The sequence below is a fragment of the Leguminivora glycinivorella genome, chromosome 16 (assembly GCF_023078275.1).
Source record: "Leguminivora glycinivorella isolate SPB_JAAS2020 chromosome 16, LegGlyc_1.1, whole genome shotgun sequence".
Taxonomy (NCBI): Eukaryota; Metazoa; Arthropoda; class Insecta; order Lepidoptera; family Tortricidae; genus Leguminivora; species Leguminivora glycinivorella.
Genome location: NC_062986.1, coordinates 1,266,165 through 1,288,856, shown reverse-complemented (window position 1 = coordinate 1,288,856; position 22,692 = coordinate 1,266,165). Strand labels below are relative to the sequence as shown.

The 22,692-nt window shown below is 36.0% G+C and overlaps 1 protein-coding gene across 1 annotated transcript; it reads left to right on the top strand.

Annotated features, from left to right (window-relative positions):
* The first annotated feature begins 13,823 nt into the window (after positions 1–13,823).
* LOC125234848 lies at positions 13,824–19,027 on the top strand. Its single transcript, XM_048141265.1, has 4 exons — positions 13,824–13,926; positions 14,161–14,357; positions 15,265–15,377; positions 18,774–19,027. The coding sequence occupies exons 2-4, from the start codon at positions 14,181–14,183 to the stop codon at positions 18,784–18,786; spliced, it is 303 nt and encodes a 100-aa protein (XP_047997222.1). The 5' UTR covers positions 13,824–13,926; positions 14,161–14,180; the 3' UTR covers positions 18,787–19,027.
* The last annotated feature ends 3,665 nt before the right edge of the window (positions 19,028–22,692 follow it).

The window sequence follows — 22,692 nt, the reverse complement described above, 5'->3', positions numbered from 1 at the left end:
GGTAACCCCCTTGATCATAGAACTGCTCCAATATTGCAGCGCGAAATTTGTGCGATTGCATTACAGCTGCATATGTCAATAATCTAGTCAGCAACTTCATTGTTGACATTATTCCGTTATGTTTGTGCCAGCTTGAAATCGCAAATTGTAAGGATTATGCCTTCAGTGAGAAAGAATGCTGACATTTTATCATACCGGGTGGCGCAACTAGAGTCCGGCCACGATAAGTCTGCAATGATTTTAAGCCCCGCCTCCAAGGTTAATTAAACGTCATAATTTCATCATTGTTCGACGTTTAAAATAACATCTGCACTGGCGAGGCTGTGAAGATCGTTGCAAACTCAGATAAGTTGGATTACCTATTATCACTTATTTTTGATTATGGTTTTTTAATTTCCGCTACACAAAGGTTGTCTGGTAGATATCGCTCTTTAGCGATAAGACCGCCTATTGTCTACCTGTATTTATAATCACTTGTTTTGTCTCCACTGTAACGTATGCGGAATGAAATCTGGACAAAATTCAATGTCTTATAAAATTAATATAACATAGTTTATTTTTGATATCTTTCGTGATTTTAATTATGTATTGAATATCGATAAATAAAAGAGTTAGTTTTCGCCAATGTGAAGCTTCTAACAGAACTTGTGATACTTTATGTCCATCGGTGTCGACAAAACCAATGTTAGCATTTTTTAAGGTTCAAATTTATCTTCCATGTGATAACTTTTTAAAGAAGCTTCGTATGCTCGACATTTTTCACATTCCTGTCCGTAGGATCATTAGTGTTCTCAAAATAATAGTTTTCTAGTCATGAAATTCCATTTACTCGACATATTATTAGTCATTCATAAACCCAGAAATGCAAAAACAGCTGTTTTTTACATTTTTTGACTTAACGGCGTAGCAGCATTTTCAAAGTTTTTTATTTTATTTTTGAAGACTATAGGTCTAACTTTTTTTGAATGTGTATCGATACTCATGTCTTCAAGATAATTTTTATCACTTTCTCTGCCCCATTCGAATGCTGTCTCGAGCTCTCTGTAAGATTTTGTGCCTTAGGGGGCCGACATTTCTTTTAATCAAATCTCTCCCAGAAAACTTGCCAATGCTGTAATGTTTTCTTGAACCACGCTTTTTTGCGGTAGTTTTTGTAAAGAAAAAGGACGCAAAAATATTATAAATTGACTGTTAGCTTCTAACCCTTCCTACAAAACTTTCCTCGGGCTTTTGCATTCGGTCACAGAAAATTGGTATGTAGAAATTACAAACAGTTTCGCTAGGTAGTCCTTCTCGATTGACCATCATTTCGAGAAAAGGAATCCAATACTCATGAAACTTACCAGTTTAAATGACAGATATGTAAACTTTAATCTGGCATTTATACATTATTTTAGTTTATTTATTTACTTACTCTGTACGATATCAAAACTTTGTCCAGATTTCATTCCGCATACGTTATATTTATTCTGTATCTTTTGCTGAGGTGTGCCAATAAAGAGTATTCTATCTATCTATCTATCACTGTAATATTTTAAAGATTTCTTTCTGGCTCCAGCTGAACTCATTTACCTACATTGTTTGAAACAGCGACATCTGTACTCACCTTTCAATGTGCTTTCAGTGTGCGTAGCCGAATATACAAACTCTCACGAAACGCTCACGAGAATATGTCTTTCGTAGCTATCTATCTCTATAATTCTTGCGTATTGGCGTGACAGATCTAACCCTGACTGGCAACCCTGGCTGTCAAACGATAAGCAGCTGATTTTGCTAGGTCCCTTTGAAATAATTATTTTTTAAGCATATTTTAAGTATTAATTAGTATTTAAAGCGTGAAATTAGTATATTTAACATTAAGTTTTGTATAAATATAAGTAGTGAAGTGCTTTAGTGACGTTTACAAGTGTCTTTGATGTCTCAGGTTTGTAGCCGTTATAGGTTATAAATTTGAAATATCTGTTCGCCTTTGTACACTTTCTGAGTCTTATTATCACTAGTTAGTACCGATTGTGTTTCTTTTTCAGTGTTAATCATTGTACAAGGCTAGAACAAGTGTAGGCATAGTGAAACGTCACTATTTCATGTAAGTAACCGCTGAGCTTGAGTAGGCAATTCCTTGCTTTGTTTTGTTTTTAATTCTTTTAAAAACCCATTTACAATGCAAACACGCAGAGCAGCTGCCGCCGCTGCAGCAGCGGCTCTCCAGCAGGAGCCTGAGAAGTGTGATAAGCTCCAACTTACCTTGCTGGAATTAAAACAATCCAAGGAGTTTAGTGCTCAATTGCTCAGTGAAAGAGAAGACAGTGAGAAGGAGCTATTATTGATAATTGATAAAAACGATAAGTTAAAAAAGGAACTGTGTACACTAGAGAGTGATTTTAATAATGTAAACTCGGAGCGGGCCCGGCTTCAGGAGACGGTTGACAGGTTTATGGAGTGTAATGCTGCATATGAACAGGCCCTGAAAGACATCGACTCATTGGAGAGAGCACTGCACGACGCCCACGAACACATCTACGAGCTACGGGAGGCCCAAAACCAAGCAGCTGCGGCACACACTCAGACCTTGTTCGAGGAACTGGTCCGGCCTGCATCTCAGTTGGTTACCGCAGCAATTGAAAACCCTTCAGTAACTACAGACTTAACCAATGATGCCACTACACCAAGGTTAGTAAATTGCAGCGGAAACAAACTAAAGAAGTATATAAAATTAAATAAACTGATCAAAAAAAAACAAAAGATGTCAAAAATTAATAAATTGTTTTTTAAAAAATTGAGATTTTGTAAAGTTAATATAAGTTTAGTAGATAAGTTAGATTTGTATACAGCTCAGTTAGAACAAAGTAGATTACAGTATGAAACTGACACACAGGCATTAAAGTTAAAAATTCAAAGCCTAGACCCACTGAGCATGAAACTTACAATAACTTGCAGTAAGTTTACATACCTCACATTTGTAAGTTTAGAATGTAAGGTCGGAGAAATATGACAACAACATTCAACTTATTGGTAATTTGAAACTTTCAGAAAATTAGTAGTGCTATATTATTGTAACATGACAAATGAAAACTAATATTATAATATTGCAAGGATGTTTTGATTACAAGTTATTTAAATGTTCATTTATTACATTGCTGCAACAAGGTATTAGCTATATTACATATGCAACGTTACAGCAACATTAACTTTTAAACATCAAGTTTTCAATGTTACTTCAATGTCTAAACTTAAAGTTTCCCAAATGTTCAAAATCAATATTACTGCAACTGACCACTTGAAATATTGGTTTTATGCAGTTGCTGCAATATCACAAATTAAGATTTACTTCAATAAAACCTTTTGATATAACCGGTATATTTTTTTTGTAACATTACAGATAATTATAAATACAATGTCACAGCAATTGCTTTTTTTAAAGAATTCATTTCTCAATGTTGCACCAATTTGTAATATTTACGTTTATTGAACATTTCACATCAACATTACAGTCATTGACCGTTTTAAATATACGTTTGATAATTTTGCTGCGATATCACAAAATTAGCACTCTTTCAATGAGTCTATTTATAAGGGCATAACATTACGGTAAATTATAAACAGTGTAAATGTTTAAGCTAGATTTTTTTACATTGTTTTTCTACTCCTCTTTTGGAGATTTCACATTCGGTTATTCTCGAGAAAATTCAAAATTGTTATTTCTTGATTAAACTATAGTCTGTCAAACAAGTCTGTCAATAAATAAGAACAAAGTAAACTATATGCATCCTATTCTTTAGGTGCGGTCGCTAGACGGCGGACGCAGATCTGGACAATGAATATACACTTAACCGTGCAAATTATCGGTCGACGGTCGCAGACGTGGCCTTGAGCGCATGGACGTCCGATCGAAATCTGGCTCGCTGGATGTTTTGGTCAGCCGAAGCCACGTCCCGAAGACCGTGCACACTGATCGGTCGCGGTCGCGGTCGCTCGACGGCGGACGTCCGCGTAGTATGTTCCTAGCTGTAATAGTTTTCTGTTCTGAGATTAAAGCTAGGAACATACTACGCGGACGTCCGTCGTCGCGCGACCGTGGACGCGGATCTGGATAATGAATATACACTTAACCGTGCAAACTATCGGTCGAAGGTCGTGGACGTGGCCTTGAGCGCATGGACGTTCGATCGAAATCGGGCTCGCTGAATGTTTTCATCAGCCGAAGCCACTCTGCAGCCGTACCACCTCGCTTTATTGTGCTCAGATTACCATGGTGGAATGTACCTCTGACGTACCTCTTGTACCTCGTCGGAAATTAAATGTACTGTACATGTAGTTTACCAGAAATATGGGTTTAAAAGGGGTCCGACTGGGGAGTACTACTCCCCAACTTGAAGTTAGGTTCTGTAGACCCTGATGAATAGGTCAGATGGAAAAGGCGGTATTCCTAGGCATGGCACACATGTACCCTTGTTTCGCCGATAAACTTTTCATCGACAACAAATCATCGAAAATTTAGTTCGAGTAATTTTGTTTCAACTACTATTTATTTGAAATTTTCTTAGGTATTATTAGGTACCTACGAGTATAACGTGCGCATCCCGTACGTAGCGGCGTGTGCATCAGTGGGGTTCGAGCCAAACCACAGACCACATTAATATTATATATATTGTGGAACTGGTAAAGGGTGTGATGGTGTTCCCTTTACTGAGCGCAGACTATTTAGCTTGAGGTTCCCAATAAGTTGGCACTCTTAAAAGACGGTGAAGGGTTCAGGCCTGGCTAATTAGAACAACAGCAATAGGATTCATTAGTAGGTACTATCTAACACTAATACCGTAAGTGGTATATCTGTACACTGTCTTTGCTTACACTGAACTGCACTTTGACTATGGCCGCGACGGCAGCGGGTGGACTGAAAAGGGTCCGATATCGGAGGCAAGACCGATATCGCATACATTACAGGCGCCATCTTGGATTGTTTTCATCGAAATCCTTCCGACATCCGATATCGGATCGGATAATGTGAAAACGGACTTACTAGGAAAGATACAACGTGTGATCGGAATTGCGACCTTACGCCATAGGTACGCTATTAACTAACTGGATCTTATCTTGGGTAGTTAAGAAGCCTTTCCAAGCAAGCGTAACACACGTTTTTGTATGGGATACAATTCATGTAAAGATGGCAAACAGACAATAAAATTTATCAACGTAGCTGTAGCTACTCATAAACTCATTCAACATTAAGTGACTCATAAACTAAAAGAAAATACTTACCTCATAAACTATTTCAGAAGACGTCGCGTCGCGTCGTTCATAAATGTTGGAGATAAGGTAATATAATAGGTGGAAACTTGAATTCGATCTTTTACTTAGAATACATACGATTATATTTAATTTTACACAATAGGATCTACCGAACTACAGATTATTATAAAAATGCACTGCTTTAAAATGATCACAAAATAAATAATCTAAAATCGGTGCTGCTGCTTTTTTTTCCGAATCAGTCTTTACACTGGCTCTAAGACCCCTAACCCTCCATAACTGACTCGAGAAAATTTAAATTTCTTAAACTGTTTTACAGTATTCAACTATGGGACTGACAAGAAACTCGCCATACGTATTTCTTTTACATCTTAACACGTTCGCCCCGGTACTGTTTTACTGAATTGCCTATACTATGCCAGTAAACATTATCTTAATCACACATTACAATACATGCTACTGGTATTCTACGAAATTCATAGTCCTATGCCACTAGCATTAAGGCTGGTTTTAGTGTCACGCGGACGGTCCGCGCGACTAATTTGTATGAAGTTGATGTTGTCGTCCGCGCCACTTTATAATGCTCCCTGAACTTCATACATACATATTACAATATTACATACATACGTACGAGAACTCGCATACGAGTTTTATTACATTGCTGTATTTGATGGCTGTGCATAATTGTATGTAACATCAACAGCCCGCAATGTGATTAAAATCGCATGCGAGTTCGCACGCCGTCTAAATCAGGCCTAACGATAAACTATTTGTTGCTTATTTGGTTTCTATCACTTTCATCATTCGATATCCGTTATCTTATAATATCCATATTACATATAGATTCTAGGATTATTGTCATAAATAAGTAATGTAGTAACCGAAGACAGTATTATAGAGATTATTTGTTGAATTCATTTAGACACAATAAAACTATGGAAACGGATTATATCGCGTATAATGAATTTACCATTCATCCCGACGTTTCGAACACTTTACAGCATTTGTGGTCAACTGAGGAAAAATTACAATGTGCAAAAGCTACCCACATACAAGAAATATTAATGAAGACACAGTTAATAAAGCTAGTTATACAATATTTAACAAATTTTACATTACTAGGTATGTAAAAACAATTAATTAGTTAATCTACACAAAATTTGCAAAACCAAATGGCGAATGTCCAACACCATACATTCTGGGTAGATACCGCTTCTCCTTAGCAAGAAACAGCTTATCAAACTTTATAGCGTGATTGACTTTATCCATGACATGTTCAGAGACTGCAGACCTTTGCCAACGGTGCTTGACATCCGCTATGTGTTCCTTCACCCATGTGGAAATACTTCGTTTCGTCTGCCCTACATATGACAGGCCGCACTCACAGTCTAACCTGTACCCTCCTGCATTTTGTAGAGGAGTTTGACACTTCATAGACCTCAGGAATTGTGACATCTTCTTCATGGGCTTCAAATAAGTTTTAATGAAAGTCCGTTTCAAGATGTGACTGATCCTATATGTGACCCCTCTAAGAAAAGGCAAAATAGCAAGCTGGCGCTCGACTGTAGGGATCTTCAAACAGGCCTTCTGCTTGACATGCAGTATCTTGAGCTTTTTCGTCAACAGCGCCTGCCTGGCATGTCGAAGCTCCGCGGCCAAATTCTGGTTGTCACATATCCTCTGAGCTCCCTGAAACAAAGATTTGCCCATAGTAGCTAGTTGACAGGGATGGTGGTGAGATTGGCCATTTATGTACCTATCAGTATGAGTAGGTTTTCTATACACAGTGCAACCTAAGCTATTATCAGGATTCCTCAAAATGAGAACATTCATGAAGGGACGAGAACAGTCTTTATCCATAGTAAATTGTATCGTATGACCATTTAAATTCTATCCATAGTGAACTATGAAGAAAGTTGAAACACTACTTTTAGGAAGCATAGTAAAAGTGCCATCTACATATCTTTTGAATATCTTCGGCTGGACGGCAGCCAATGAGAGTGCTGTCTCCTCGAAGTCCTCCATAAAGATGTCGGCAACTACTGAAGACACAGGAGACCCCATTGTCACGCCATCCACTTGAAGGTAGAATTCATCATTCCATAGCAAGTAGCCCATATGTTCTGCTCTTGCACCCTCTTCTTGACAATTTCATTGCAGTCTTTTATATTCTTGGGGCCTTTGGTTTACTTATTTAGTCTTCACTTCTTCAATGTCATAATTTGGATTTCTTTCCACCCCTTTTTGCCAAGAGTGGCACAGAAACTTAGTAGTTCATGTGCTCTGCCTACCTCTTTATGGGATAGAGGCGTGATATCTTTTTCTAAGGCCCATATTTCCCTCTTGTGCCGTCTTCTCTTCTTCAATGGCCCATTGTAGTTATTCAGTACAATATTTTTCTTCTAAAATTTGCTTCTGGACTTTTCCAACCTGCCTTGGTTTATCTATAACAAAGTAATGTTTCAGAATAGAATTGCATAAAAACAATGGGAAAAAAATTGATAGTATATAAAATAAATATTACTAGCTTTTGCCCGAGGCTTCGCATAAGTCACTCTCTGTCTCTTCCACTATTTCCACTTAAAAATCACATCAATTTGTCACTCCATTTTGCTGTGAAGGACGGACAAATAAACAGATACACACACTTTCCCATTAGTATGGATGGGCCGGACAATGTCTGTCTCATGCACACACAGAGTTGAGCAAAAATTGCCACAATGCGACGAGTCAGAGATTGCTCAAGACCGTGACAAATGGAGATCCATGGGTGAGGCCTTTTCCCAGCAGTGGGACACTATGTAGTCTATTAATATAGCCCGAAGCTTTAAGCAGGGTCACTACACTGGCCAGACATGTCATATTAACATATAATAACTTACATAAAGCGGGATTTCGTCTTGTTCACAATGAGGCCGACTTCCTTTGAGACCATATATTATTTTCATCATCTCAGAACTAACTTCCCTCAATTATCCTGTGGACTGCAAAATACTTAGATGTAGTTTATATTATTAGACCTGAAGTTTAGAATTTTTAGCAGTATGTTTATGATTCATAAGTTAAACTAAAATTATTTTCTTTCTTTGACATTTGCATTACGTTTCATCTTCATCCACATAAAATTTCTTAAAAAAGTTGTATCATTGAACAATGTTGTAGGAAGAATATACATTTAAAGTAATCAATATTAAATACATAATCATGTATAAAATCAATAAAATGTGCAAAATTTCAAAAGGCGTTATAATATGGACCACGTATTCCGTAAATCGAAACGTGAGAAACGTCAATATACAATGTTGCCAGCTGTAACTTACAATTAACGTAGTATCTTCTTAGTAGTTTGTGCAATTAACAAATTGACAATTTTTATTTGGTAAAATAATTTATTGATTAGCTATACTTTAGTAAGACATTGTTAAACAGACCCTAAATATTTTTAACATCGTCAAAAGATTTTAACAGTGTATTCCTGACCACTTTTAGAGACTATAATGTTATGTACTTATACTTTTCTGGATATTGCCTAGCTTCAGAGTTATTACCAATTGAAAAAAGATGTTATTGTTAGTCAGTAAAAAGATCCTTTACGGGAGTTGATGCCACTATGGAGATTATGGTCTCATCGCATCGTCTACTTCCATATCGATAAGATTTGATTTCGTATGCGTCGCATCGCCGTCGCGCGACCATCGCCCACGCAAGCCACGGCGTCACTATCCTCATTGATAAATGTCAAAAAGTAAAAAGTAAAATCTTTCAAGAATGAAGTTTTTAGAAAAAAAAGTTAAAACTCGTTTCAAGTGCTAGTTTTATGAAAAACATTTACTTTTTACGTGAAAATACATTCAGAAACAAAATTCATGTAATATCTTTTTTTTGATTTACACAAAAAATGGGTGGTTAAATAGTATATTTCGGCTTATTCACTCCCACGGTGTATAAAGGGAATTAAGATATACAAGAAGCAAGGCCTTTGACACTGTCTCAGTTACCTTACCATCCTACTCAAAAAGCTAGAACATTGGGGGATTCGGGGGGTCGCATTAGATTGGCTTGCTAGCTTACAGGGCGCACACAAATTGGATCACCGATCCTAAAAACCGGCCAAGATCGTGTCGGGTCACGCTCAGTATAGGGTTCCGTAGTTTCCCGTATATTTTTTTCAAAACCTGTTTAACCTATCAAGTTGAAAATAATTATACTAGAAAGACTTTTTCAAGTTGTTGTTCAAAAGTTAGAGGGGGGCACACTTATTTTTTTCTTTTTAGAGCCATTATTTATGAAAATATTAAAAATATTTTTATATTAAAGGAAAAAATGGAAAAATTTACGCTTCCGGCGGGACTTGAACCCGCACCATTAAAAAAAAAAAAAAAAAATGTTTAGAATCGTTAGCAGACGTTTCTGCTTAATAAAAATTAATTTAATATTAAAAATGTCAAAAAAAATATTTTTGTAAACCCCTATTCATTTTTAAATACTTATCGAACAATATATCACACGTTAGGATTGAAATGAAAAAAAAAAATTCACTCCCCACTTTACATGTACGGGAGGGTATTCTAATATAATTATATTTTTTTTCACTTTTAATTTTACTACATTGTCGGCGTGATTGATATACATATTGGTACCACATTTCAGGTCTCTACTGATAACTTCTCTCGTCTTTAATTTTTTGAGGCCCAAAAAAGGTGTTTGAGGCAACGTGAAAGTAGAGTTCCTCAGAAGTCGCATAGTATTTATTCTAGATCATTTGGCCGGGTCCTTCACCGTGCCAGAACAGTGCAAAGTGGTAAAAAAATAATCCAAAAAAGGTTCTTGAGGCAATTTGTCATTTTTACCAGTAAAAGATGAGGGTCTAAATAGCCATGGAAAAATAATGCCATGACATGAGGTGGGGTCCATACCCAGCCATTCGATCTTGAAAGTCAATTTTTTAGTTTTCCGTAAATAACTCGTAAACGGTGGCCCACAGCAAAAAAATATGGTAAACAGAAAATATCTACATTAAATTGTCTACAAGAAAGGTTATGTACGTTTTTTCGATAGGAACAATATATAAGTGGATAATTTAGTAAGAAAGTTTTTTTTAATCGATTACATGCTCCGTTTTTCGTCAATACCTCGTAAACGGTGGCACACAGCAAAAAACTTTGTTAAACAGAAAATATCTACATAAAATTTCCTATAAGAAAGGTTATTATAAGGGGTTACCCTCATCTGGCAGAATAATTTTAGTCCGAAACACACTTCGCATAACATGTTTCGCAGTAACACTTTCAGTCGAATTGTTTGTTTGTTACAATACAGTAAAACGGAGCTATTTTGCTCCCCCATGGGTAACTTTGCACCACCTTTAAATATGGTTTGATTGCCTCAAGGATCAAAATGTATGGTTGATTAGATGAATTATTCAAATCCACCCTCATACACATATCATAAAAGGGTTACCCTCATCTGGCAGAATAATTTTGGCCAAAAACACACTTAGCATAACATGTTTCGCAGAAAAAACATTCGGTCGAATGGTAATTTCGCAGAAAACTTAGTTGGCATTATTACTACCACGCATAAGATACATTTGGCAGAATATTGTTTTACAGAACATTACTTTGGTCAAATTTGATTTAGCGTGATTGTATGTACCATAATAATCTTATAGCATAATATTACAATAGCAGAATTATTACACGCTATCAAAAAAGAAAAACTGCCCCAGAGTCACTATTAGGTACGACGACGAGCGAAGCGAGGAGGAGTGTTAGGTATCTTGCATCCCAAACACATCCAACTCGCTATCAAATAGCGAATTGCAACTTTATGCCTCATACATATTATGCACAAATGTTATCTATTTCATGTAATCTATTTCAAAAAACTTACCTACTAAAACATTGATCCTAGCGAAAAATCTTATAGAACCTTTCTTGTAGGAAATATTATGTAGATTAATTCTGTGTAACATCATTTTTGGCTGTGTGCCACCGTTTTTGAGTTATCAACAAAAAACTGCCCATGTAGTCTATTTAAAAATACTTTCCAACTAAAAAATTGATCCTAGCGAAAAAACTTATATAGGTTCACTATTCTCTGGCAGAAACTTTTTACTCATTTGATTCGTATAATAGTTCTTGGCAGAAGTCACGTTTGGCAGAAACACCTTACGCAGAATATGCTTTGGCATAAATCATTTCGCAGATTTTTGTAATACCGAATTGTTTCTTGTCATAATGTTGATGAGCATAATAGTCTTCTAGTCAAACAATACTTTTGCAGATAACATTTTTTTTTTAATGTTTTTATCTCTTTATTTACATGAACATATTTACATAATTATATAAGAAACTAAGACTAAACTTAAAAGCTAGCTAATGTCTAAAATAGGCCCTTGAGGCATTGTACCAAGGATACTGGCGACATTAAATGGGCCGCTTTTTGTTGATCGATTTTGAGATTTGAGTTGAAACTCCTAAATTTGCACTTCAGAAAGAATTATAAGACAAACTTTCCTACTAAAATATTGATCCCAGCGAAAATTCTTATATATCCTTTCTAGTAGGCAATATTATATAGATTATTTCCGGTTATGAGCCACCGTTTTCGAATTATTTACAAAAAGCGGCCCATGTAATCTATTTAAAAATACTTTCCAACTAAAAAATTGATCCTAGCGAAAAAACGTATAGAACCTTTCTTATAGAAAATTTTATTTAAATTTTTTCTCGTGAACATTTTATTTAGCTGTGGGCCACCGTTTACGAGGTATTTACAAAAACGGCCAATGAAATCTATTTAAAAATAATTTCCAACTAATATTGATCCTAGCGAAAACTCTTATAAAACCTTTCTTGTAGGAAATATTATGTAGATTATTTCTGTATACCATTATTTTGGGCTGTGAGCCACCGTTTTTGAGTTCTCAACAAAAAACTTCCCATGCAATCTATTTAAAAATACTTTCAACTAAAATATGTGAGTGTGGACGTGAAAACGTCCCACTTTGTCGATTGCTATAAAGCCACTTTGTCAGTTTAAATGCATAAAAGATACAAGTAAATCTCGCCTTAATGGTAACCGACAAACACACTCACACATTGATCCTAGCGAAAAAATGTATAGGACCTTTCTTGTAGGAAATTTTATGAAGATATTTTCTTGTGAACATTTTATTTAGCTGTGAGCCACCGTTTACGAGGTATTTACAAAAAACGGCCCATGAAATCTATTTAAAAATACTTTCTAACTAAAATATTGATCCTAGCGAAAAATCTTATAGAAACTTTCTTGTAGGAAATATTATGAAGATTAATTATGTATAACATTATTTTTGGCTGTGAGCCTCCGATTTCGAGTTATTAACAAAAAACGTCCTACGTAAGCTATTTAAAAATACTTTCCAACTAAAATTAATCTATTTAAAAAAACTTACCTACTAAAATATTGATCCTAGCGAAAAATCTTATAGAACCTTTCTTGTAGGAAATATTATGTAGATTAATTCCGTGTAACATTATTTTTTTTTAGCTGTGAGCCACCGTTTTTAAGTTATCAACAAAAAACGGCCCATGTAATCTATTTAAAAATACATTCCAACTAAAAAAATGATCCTAGCGAAAAATCTTATATAACCTTTTTTATAGGAAATTTTATGTAGATATTTTCTGTTTAACATAGTTATTTGCTGTGGGCCACCGTTTACGAGGTATGGACGAAAAACGGAGCATTTAATCGATTAAAAAAACTTTCTTACTAAATTATCCTTTTCTATATTGATCCTATCGAAAAAATGTATATAACCTTTCTTGTAGAAAATTTTATGTACATATTTTCTGTTTGACATATTTTTTTGCTGTGGGCTACCGTTTACGAGTTATTTACGAAAAACTAAAAAAAATACTTTCAAGATCGAATGGCAGGGTACAGACCCCACCTCATGTCATGGCATTATTTTTCGATGGCTATTTAGACCCTCATATTTTACTGGTAAAAATGACAGATTGCCGCAAGAACCTTTTTGGAATTCTTTTTTTACCACTTTGCACTGTTCTGGCTCGGTGAAGGACCCGGCCAAATGATCTGGCATAAATACTATGCGACATCTGAGGAACTCTACTTTCACTTTTTAATAATTCCAGGTTGCCTCAAACACCTTTTATGGGCCCCAAAAAATTAAATCTTTAATAATTCATAGCTCGATAAAGCCCCACTCCCCAGCTGCCAGACTTGCAGACCTGATGTTGGTTATGATCAGAGAAGCATCTGAGCACCTTTACAGGTTGCCTCAAGTACCTACTCCAAAATCCTGCCAGCTCTTGGAAGTCTTGGACCATTAATTGATCATTTCACGTAAATTAATATTTTCTTCTTTAAATACTTATAAATTATATGCCAGAGACTAATTACTAAGAGGGGCCGTTTCTTATCAAATACAACTTATTATACTGTTCGCCCGTATTAGGTTTACACCCTGTATATACCCGTCCTAGCGAAATCACGATATGCATTTTCGCCACTGACGGTAACGGAACTAAATAATATTAAATATAATTTTCCCTCGGTTTCTGAACACGGTTTTAGAGTTGGCAACCCCGGACCGCGACGCGACGCCATCTTTTATTTATTCTATCGTGGTGCGCGTCCTTCTGTGAGTTAGCTGACGGAAATATGGTGAGATTTGCTATTTAATTACCAATTTACAGCCTATGTGGCAGTTAACTGTTAGATAGTTTATTGTGGGACTAGGTTGGTTTGTGTAATATATCATATTACAGAAAAACGGCTCGTCACGTCGCGGGTAGCGCTTACGCCGCCTTCGCGCCCCACTTGAATCGACGACCTACATGTCGCATCCGCGAATTATTTTTAACATTATAAATCAATATATTTTTATACTGTGTTCAGGTTCAGGGTTGTTTTTGCCCATGCCCCATCATCTGCCGCGATCCTGGACAAGTTGGCGATCAACAACAGGATCCGGCCTGCGTGCAATGGCCAGTGAAGTCTATCCCAGTGCCTGTATTATTATCAAGTCATCACGCTGTCGTCGTCGGACTCGTCGGTTACAAATGACGCGGCAGATCTCTCTTAAGCTTAGAAAGGTATGTAGTTGCGCGTTCCATTTATACGTCTACTTTGATTTCCTTTTTGACTTGTGAATATTGTCGTGAGTTCGTGGCATAATAATTAGTGTTACTTAGTATTATCAAAGCTTGTAAAATCGTAAGTGACATACAGTTAATCTAGTACAGTTGTCGGTACGTAATTGCAAAGGTTGTATTTGGTTCTAATTTATCAACACAGAGTTGTTTTCAAGTTTCCAAGTAACTTGTTATTTACATGCATATAAATTTAAAGATAAACTGAATGTTTATGAAAAAAAAATAGTGTTTCTTTGTTCAGTGTCTGCTACTTTATAAAGTTGTAGTTATCCACCTACGTAAATACGTACAGATACAGAATCAGATTTATCGAATCTTTAGTGCCTCCGTCAGACATTTAGGGCCCAGTTAAGCATAAATTCATTTAGGGCCACTTGTACCAACTGCTTAACTCAAGGTTAGTGGGCTATCAACTGTCAAATTCCATATGAAATGGTGGGTTAGCCTCGGGTCAACCCTCCATTTTCGGTGGTGCAAGTGACCCTTAGGTATGTAGTCAGTTGTGATTGCCTGATATTACAACTTGACAATATAAAGCCGTCGAGGGTACAATATTTGTATCTTGTCTACAACATTTATTTTGTGTTTCATTGTGTACCAAGTATAAAAACGTCACGTCACGTAAATAGTCCCACATGACCCTTTGATAGTCCAAGCTCAGTTTAATTAACCCAAGAGATTTGTGTAAATTAAGCATTTGGGTTCATTTAATTGCTAATTATTTGTGTGTGTTCATAAATATTCCTGGGTTTTCTTATTAACTGTTTCTGCACCTCATTAACTAACACTGCATATTTGCTTCTCCCTGTTATTTTCACTTGCTTAGCTCACGCACCGGACATTTCAGATGGTTGTGGCGCAGTGCTCTGCTACTTCGTGCCACAGGCCATTCTCCAACTGCAGATCTACGTGTCAGCGCGACAGTGCACTCACTCACCTTGTTTGGCCCGGTGGAATTTGGTTAGCTTGCACATTTTACCCTTCTCTTCATTAATTTATTTCTGTATTTTCATTCAGTAAATACAAAATGTCAACAATGACAGTAGTGATAACAAGAGCGAGGATATTGACGAAGCAAAACTTAAATAGAAATTTCCTTTAAAAATAATCTGCCATATTTTTAAACCCAATTTCTATTTAAATCTCATTGAAATTTATAATGATCATAGGAGTTGACCGTGACGTCAGTCGACACGTTTTCGTTTAATTTCCATATCAGCAAATCATTCAAATTCGTTTTGAGAGTTCTTAAAAAGAAACTGATTTTACTAGAAGGAAAGTAGCCTATAATAAAAATGTATTGATAAATAATCATCTCAATCTCACATCATTTTTAGAATTCTATAGTCAACTAGCAACCCTTATAGTTTCGCCATGTCTGTCTGTCTGTCTGTCTGTCCGTCCGTCCGTCCGTCCGTCCGTCCGTCCGCGGATAATCTCAGTAACCGTTAGCACTAGAAAGCTGAAATTTGGTGCCAATATGTAATTATGTATATCAATTACGCCGACAAAGTGGTAAAATAAGAAGCGGAAAAAAATGTTTTGTTAGGGTAAAGTGGGGACTGATTTTTTTCATTCCAATCCCAACATGTGATATATTGTTGGATAGGTATTTAAAAATCAATACGGGTTTACTAAAATCGTTTTCTGATAATATCAATATTTTCGGAAATAATCGCTCCTAAAGGAAAAAAAGTGTGTCCCCTCTCTAACTTTTGAACCATATGTTTAAAAAAAAAAAAATACAAATGTAGAACTTCACTCTAAGACCAAATTAAATTATTTCATAGGAAATATAGAATGCCTTGGTCATTTTTTCTTTGTATATGACATTTATTTCAGTTTATAATGTAGAACTTTATAAAGACTTTCTAGGAAAATTGTTTTGAAGTTGATAGGTTCAGTTGTTTTTAATAAAAAATACGGAAAACTACGGAACCCTACACTGAGCGTGGCCCGACACGCTCTAGGCCGGTTATTTTTACACTTTACTATGAATAACAAATCTCATAAGTCGATTAAATTTATTGTAGACTAGGGTGGTCCAAAAAAAAATGTTTTTTATTGTTTGAGCTCCACATGGTTATTTCTACACGAAAACTTATTAAAATCATGTCAACCAATTTTGAGAACAATCAGACTTTATTTAGAGGTCGCTCAAAATAAAGCAATAATGCCATACTGAAATGTATGAAATGAACTTGACTAAAGAAAAAATCTTACATGGAGGTATTTTAATGGTTTAATTATATTTTTCCCTATTTCATTAGAGCTAAATAAAACATGAACCGGGCAGTTTGCAATGTTTTAATTATTTCGGTTTTTATTTTATTATAGGAGATATCCAATTTTAAATGTATCTTGAGCGACCTGTAAATAATGAGCAAATGGGTTAAAATTTGGTACATAAACTACTAATTCATAATAGAACAAAGGGAACCATGTGGAGAAAGGATTAGTCATATTTATTTTTCTTCCATACAAATGTGGACCACCCTATTGTAGACCATGTTTCAACAAATTTGAGAGCCTTGAATTCGCTTAGGGAACGCACTGACCTGTGGGTCACTCTTATAATATATATAGTTGTCCAAAAACTGGACAGTGTAACTAACGCCGTGTCTTGCGTGGGCGATGCGACGTATACGAAATCAAACCTTATCGATATGGAAGTGTGAGACGCGACGGCGACCGTCGCCCTCGCAAGACACGGCGTCACTAGCAATACTAGCATTAAGTGGAAAGAATAGTCTACTTTCCTTTTAGTCAATTCAGCGTGTGCTACTCTGCGGCGCGGCGGCGGCGGCGGCGCCTTCATAATGAACTTCAACTAACTATATGGTAAAATGATGTACGTAATTACGTATAACGTACAATATGTACGTATGATGTTTATGACTGCACCTATAGGGAGAAACGAAATAATGGGCTTTGATTGTATCAGTACTCATAGATAGAATCTACATTATTTACTTTTTTCTTATGGAAATTGATGTACAAATGTCGTTTATTATGTACGTATTGAAAAAATCATTACTTTCAGTAATTCCGCATTACACCTGAACCTTATGAGCTATTATGCCAGGTGTACAGGTAAGTGAGACGGAGATTTGTTCCTTCCACGCTCAAAGCCCATTATTTCGTTTCCCCCTATACTTAGGAGGCCTAAGCCGAAAAGCGCTATCTCAAACGAAAATCCATAATTAACTTATAAAGTATCTATAGGTATCTGTGGAATAGGTATCGAGACAAACCTTATTGGTTTAACGATACTATGTAAATTAATTAGAGATTTATGTTTGTGATTACCTAAATAAATAATAATATCACTGACGTTTACGTTTCCAAAATCATTTGGTTTTGAGACAGCGCCACTCGGCTTAGCAGGGCAGTATAGATATAGTCATAAACATCATACGTACATATGCCGCCGCCGCAGAGTAGCACAAAAATCAGCTTCTTTTTAAGTTTGCTAATTATGGAAATAGTACGACTTTCGTGTTTAGTGACGTCAACTCATTTAGGGTGCGTTGGGGCAATTTCGAACCACAGAAATGCTCTGGTAATTTCGAAAGGGGAACATTGATATGATGGAAATAATGGTGATTTTTCTGTGACTTTCGAAATTACCCCAATGTACGCTATCAGACATATTCAATAGAAATTTGATTTAAAAATAACTTTTGCCAATGTGTTTCTTATAATTATCTAATGCTTCATTTGTAATTTTGTATGGTATAAAATATTTTAAGTACAGGAAAATTCCATGTACAAAACCACACTGCAAAGTCTCCTCTTGAAGACTTATCAGTTTCTAAGAAATCGTGCAGACGTATTGGAGACTGTGCAGGATGAGAGCAGGCAAATAATAATAATTGGCTAGTCACCGCCTGCCTATTTTTTCATGTTTTTATAACATAATATGATCAAGGCAGGTGCCATAGTCTCCCATAGTACCGGTTACAAGTCCACCAGCAATTCAACCTAATAGCCCGGTTTCTTTTATTTACCTTTTTCTATCAATAGTTCTACACTAACCGGCGCTTGTCCTTGGGTGCATTACTATAGTGCGGACAGGGATAATCGCCGGGTAGTGTCACATTACATTTAGAGTAAATTGTCTAGAAAGCACAGCCGAAGCCAACAGCACAGAGGCCGTGCTGTTGGCTTCGGCCCCACACATGCCTCCCAAATGTCCGGGACCCCATGGTCCCGAGTACTGGAAAGGACAAACAAATAATCAATAAGTTAAATCATACAAAATAATTATCATAAATCCTTCATCTCATCAGCGGCAAACTCATGTTTCATGTGTACAATCAGAATTATAGATTGAATGAATTTATTTTTTTGCAGGTATGTCACTTGAGGCGAGGAGGACTTGAGAAGGTGCGTCTGCGAACGGCCTTAGTGACGCCTCTTCAGCGCGACGGGTGGTCTCCTCAAATATGAGAAGGAGCTCGGGTCCTGCGGGCTCTTAACCGTCGTAGTATTCACGCAGTGTTTTAAAATAGTGTTTGTGTGTATTATGATAACATTTATGTTCAATTCAAATGTCTAACTCTACATAAGTATTCATATCATTTTTCATTAGTATGTGCGGTCTGAAGAAAAAACTTTAAATAAAATAATTATGTTGTCTGTATATCCATGTTTTTGTTTTACAATCAATGATTTTTGTGTGAGGTATTTTTTAAGTTTGACTTTTTCGTTTATAGTTATTTTGATCATACATAATCATTAAAATTATGCTGGGTAGTATCTGTAAGCTGCGCACGGATCCGAACCTGTCGAGCGTACTCGCGCGCTAGCCTTTGGCTGTCGGCTTTTGGAGAGAATCTAGCTTGTTTCAATAGAATCGCGATCGAATCAAGCGAGTTCTCTTTGAACCGGCAGCTGGCAGCCGCACGAGGCTCGCTCAGGCTCACGCAGCTTGCAGAGCACCTTGCGGGCAGTTATATTTGTGACGTCCTACCAACCACAAAAATCACGTTCCCTGAAATATCCCTATGAAATATTGTGTGAACGGTTCACAAGTAACTTTCACAAAAGTTACCAGTGATTTGTTGACACAACATACCAAATATAATCATTTCCAGAAGTTTCAAATGAAACATTATGAGAGCTACTTTTAGGTACATTACATGCGTAACTTGCAAGGAACTTCATTAGAGTTATTAAAGCAATGTTATATTTGTAACGCATTGAAAGGTATCGGTGAAAAGTCAATACAATATACAACATCAAACTTTTTGGTGTATTATGAATGTAACATTGCCGCAATGAATAGCATGTATGTTACGGACAAGTTGCATAATGTGCTATTGATGCAATGTACAAAAATGAACTTCTTAAAAGTTTTCGTCATAACTTTCTAGTAAGTTTATATTTCAATGTATCAGCAACATTGCTATTCAAAGTTATAGAAAGTTGTAAAAATCCGATCTGGGAAACTTACAGGGTTTATCTACAGCGCGGCCGAAAGCGTTTAACATCAATATGGCTCAAACGTTGCTCAAACGTTTCAAGCTTGCAATTGTAAGTTTCAAGCTCCCAGATGTAGCATTGAGCAATGTTACCGCAAGTTCTGCTTGCTTAACGGGGAGGATTCAATAAAATCTTTAGATGTGATAAATGAGAGTTCAAAAAAAGTTATTAGTGAATATTCTTTAGCCATGGATGATTTAATATCCCAGATTAAGCATAATTCAGAGCGGTTTGAGTCGTTGACAAATGCCCAGGCATGTGCATGTAAGCAAGTGACTGGAGATTTGTCGACCAGTGCGCTTGACCCAAGCCTGTGTGACAGTTTACCGCAGGGGCAAATGAATGATAATGGCCCCTTCCACACTTCACAACAAAGCACACCTAAACCTAATGTTGTTATGTACTGTGATGAGATTGGGAGCAATATGAGCTCATTTTTAAATTTTTACTTAAAGGGACTTAGTACAATCAATAACGTTCTGCCTCATAGCAGCTTTGAAAATATCATTAAACAAATTTTAAACGACAGTAATATCAATAGTAAGACAACACTGCTTATCTTTATGGGGAATAGGGGTAATGTAAACAAAAATAATTTAGTAAAATATTATGAACAACTAAACACATTGGCAGTGCATGAAATTATTTTCTTTACATTCCCCTATTGTAACCAGATGTCAGAGGCAGAAAAAAAAGAAAATAACACTAGACATAAGTTGAATGTAGCTTTATATAATCTTTGTACATATAGTAGTAAGGTTAGCATAATTGACACTAACAAATTTGTTAGTAAATACCATATACCTATGGTGTTTTTGACTAAAGGTAAATGTTACCTTTCAAATTATTATAAAAGACAAATAGCTTTATCGCTATCCTATTTATTTGACATTTCTGCCAAGAATTTGGCAGACAACTCTGCTCCTATTGAGCAGCAAAGTATGAACTTGGAATTGGTTCCAGTCATAACCAATGATTTAAACTAGCTTCTAAGACAAAAGATTCTGTCTCTGGCAATTTAATTTTAAGTAACTATAAGAATCAATACTGTGAGCAAGGAAAGTATATCCACCTGGTGCATCAAAATATTCAATGTATTAGAGGAAAAGATTTACAAATTGAACTATTCATGAACGAATTTTATGTAGACATTTTATGCATTACTGAACACTGGTTAAAAAACAATGAATTAATGCCTCAATTTAATAATCACCAGGTGGCAAGTTCGTTCACCAGACATAGTTCCATACATGGTGGGTCGTTAATTATAATAAATAGCCAGTTAAAATTTAAGGAACGTAAGGATATTGTTTCCATGTCTGTTGAACGGACTATAGAACTAAGTGCTGTAGAATTGGAGCAATTTATTGTTGTCTGTGTGTATAGGCCGCCATTAAGTAATTTTGAAACTTTTGAAAAAATTATGGAATCTGTGCTACTTAAAATATCATCTTCTAGTAAAAAAATACTTATATGCGGCGACTTTAATGTAAATATCTTGGAAAATTCAACAATAAGTATCAGATTGTTGAATCTTTTCAAATCATGTAATCTCAATCATATTTTTATGGAGCCTACTAGAGTGACTGCCACTAGTGCCACCTGTATAGATAATATTTTCACTGATATTTTTCCTACTACTAAAGATGTAATTAGCAACTTAGAATCAGACCATTTAGGCCAATTGATAGTATTTGAGACATTAAGGAAAAATACTTTGAGAAAACAAATAACTTTTGTACCAGTAACCTCCGACCGCGTGGAACGAATGAAGCAAAGTTTGGTTCAGGCACTACCCTCCCTGTTTTCCGATATGAGTCCTAATAGTATGTATAATTCATTCTTTCACACTTTTCTGCAACATTATAATGCAATATTTACTTCAAAATCGGTCGTAGTTAGTGGTGCATCCGTTTTTAGTGAGTGGGCTACTGCAGAGTTACATCAACGAAGACGTGCATTGTATGCCTTGTATGAAGAACGGCGGTTTAATACGAGTGATGAATTTAAAGAACATGTTAAGCAATATTCGAAGAAGTTCAAGATAGATTGTCATATCGCTAAGCGAAATTATCTTAGTAATAAAATAAAAAATAGCTCTGACATTATTAAAGCAACGTGGAAAGTAATTAATGTGGAAACTGGTCGCTCGAAACACGCAGTAAAAGATATTAAACTGAATATTGATAACAAAATTATAGATTCCAATTTTGAAGTAGCAACAGAGTTCGAAAAATTTTTCACCGAGATACCAGCATTCACAACTAAGGATTTAAATTCATCACCCTTATCTGCCGTCACATTATTAGAGGAAAACGTTCCTGAGTGGACCTTTATTTTGAACATGTTTGTACCTCAGATATAGTAAAGGCATTTAAATCAATTAATGTCAAAAAAACTAGTGACCTCTGGGGGGTCTCCGTCCATGCCGTAAAATCCTTAGTTGAGGTTGTAGCGCCTGACTTAGCAGTTATATTCAACAACAGTGTTGACTGCGGCGAGTTTCCTGATCTAATGAAACATAGCAAAATAACTCCTTTATTTAAATCCGGCAGCCACTCTGACCCCACTAACTTTAGACCAATATCTGTGCTGCCAACTTTCAGTAAAATATTTGAAAAATTAGTTCTTTCTCAATTAGTACGACATTTTAACGTTAATAATTTAATGCATAATAAGCAATTTGGCTTCACACGGGGTCGCTCGACAACCGATGCTGGTGTTGAGCTAATTAAGCATATTTTCGATGCCTGGGAGGAGTCACAAGATGCTTTAGGTATCTTTTGTG

Excerpts from the sequence above, each read along its gene's own strand:
- LOC125234848 (XM_048141265.1), top strand. The coding sequence starts at position 14,181 with ATGCCCCATCATCTGCCGCGATCCTGGACAAGTTGGCGATCAACAACA. Across the intron at positions 14,358-15,264 it reads TCTCTCTTAAGCTTAGAAAG|ATGGTTGTGGCGCAGTGCTC; the intron begins GTATGTAGTTGC and ends CGGACATTTCAG.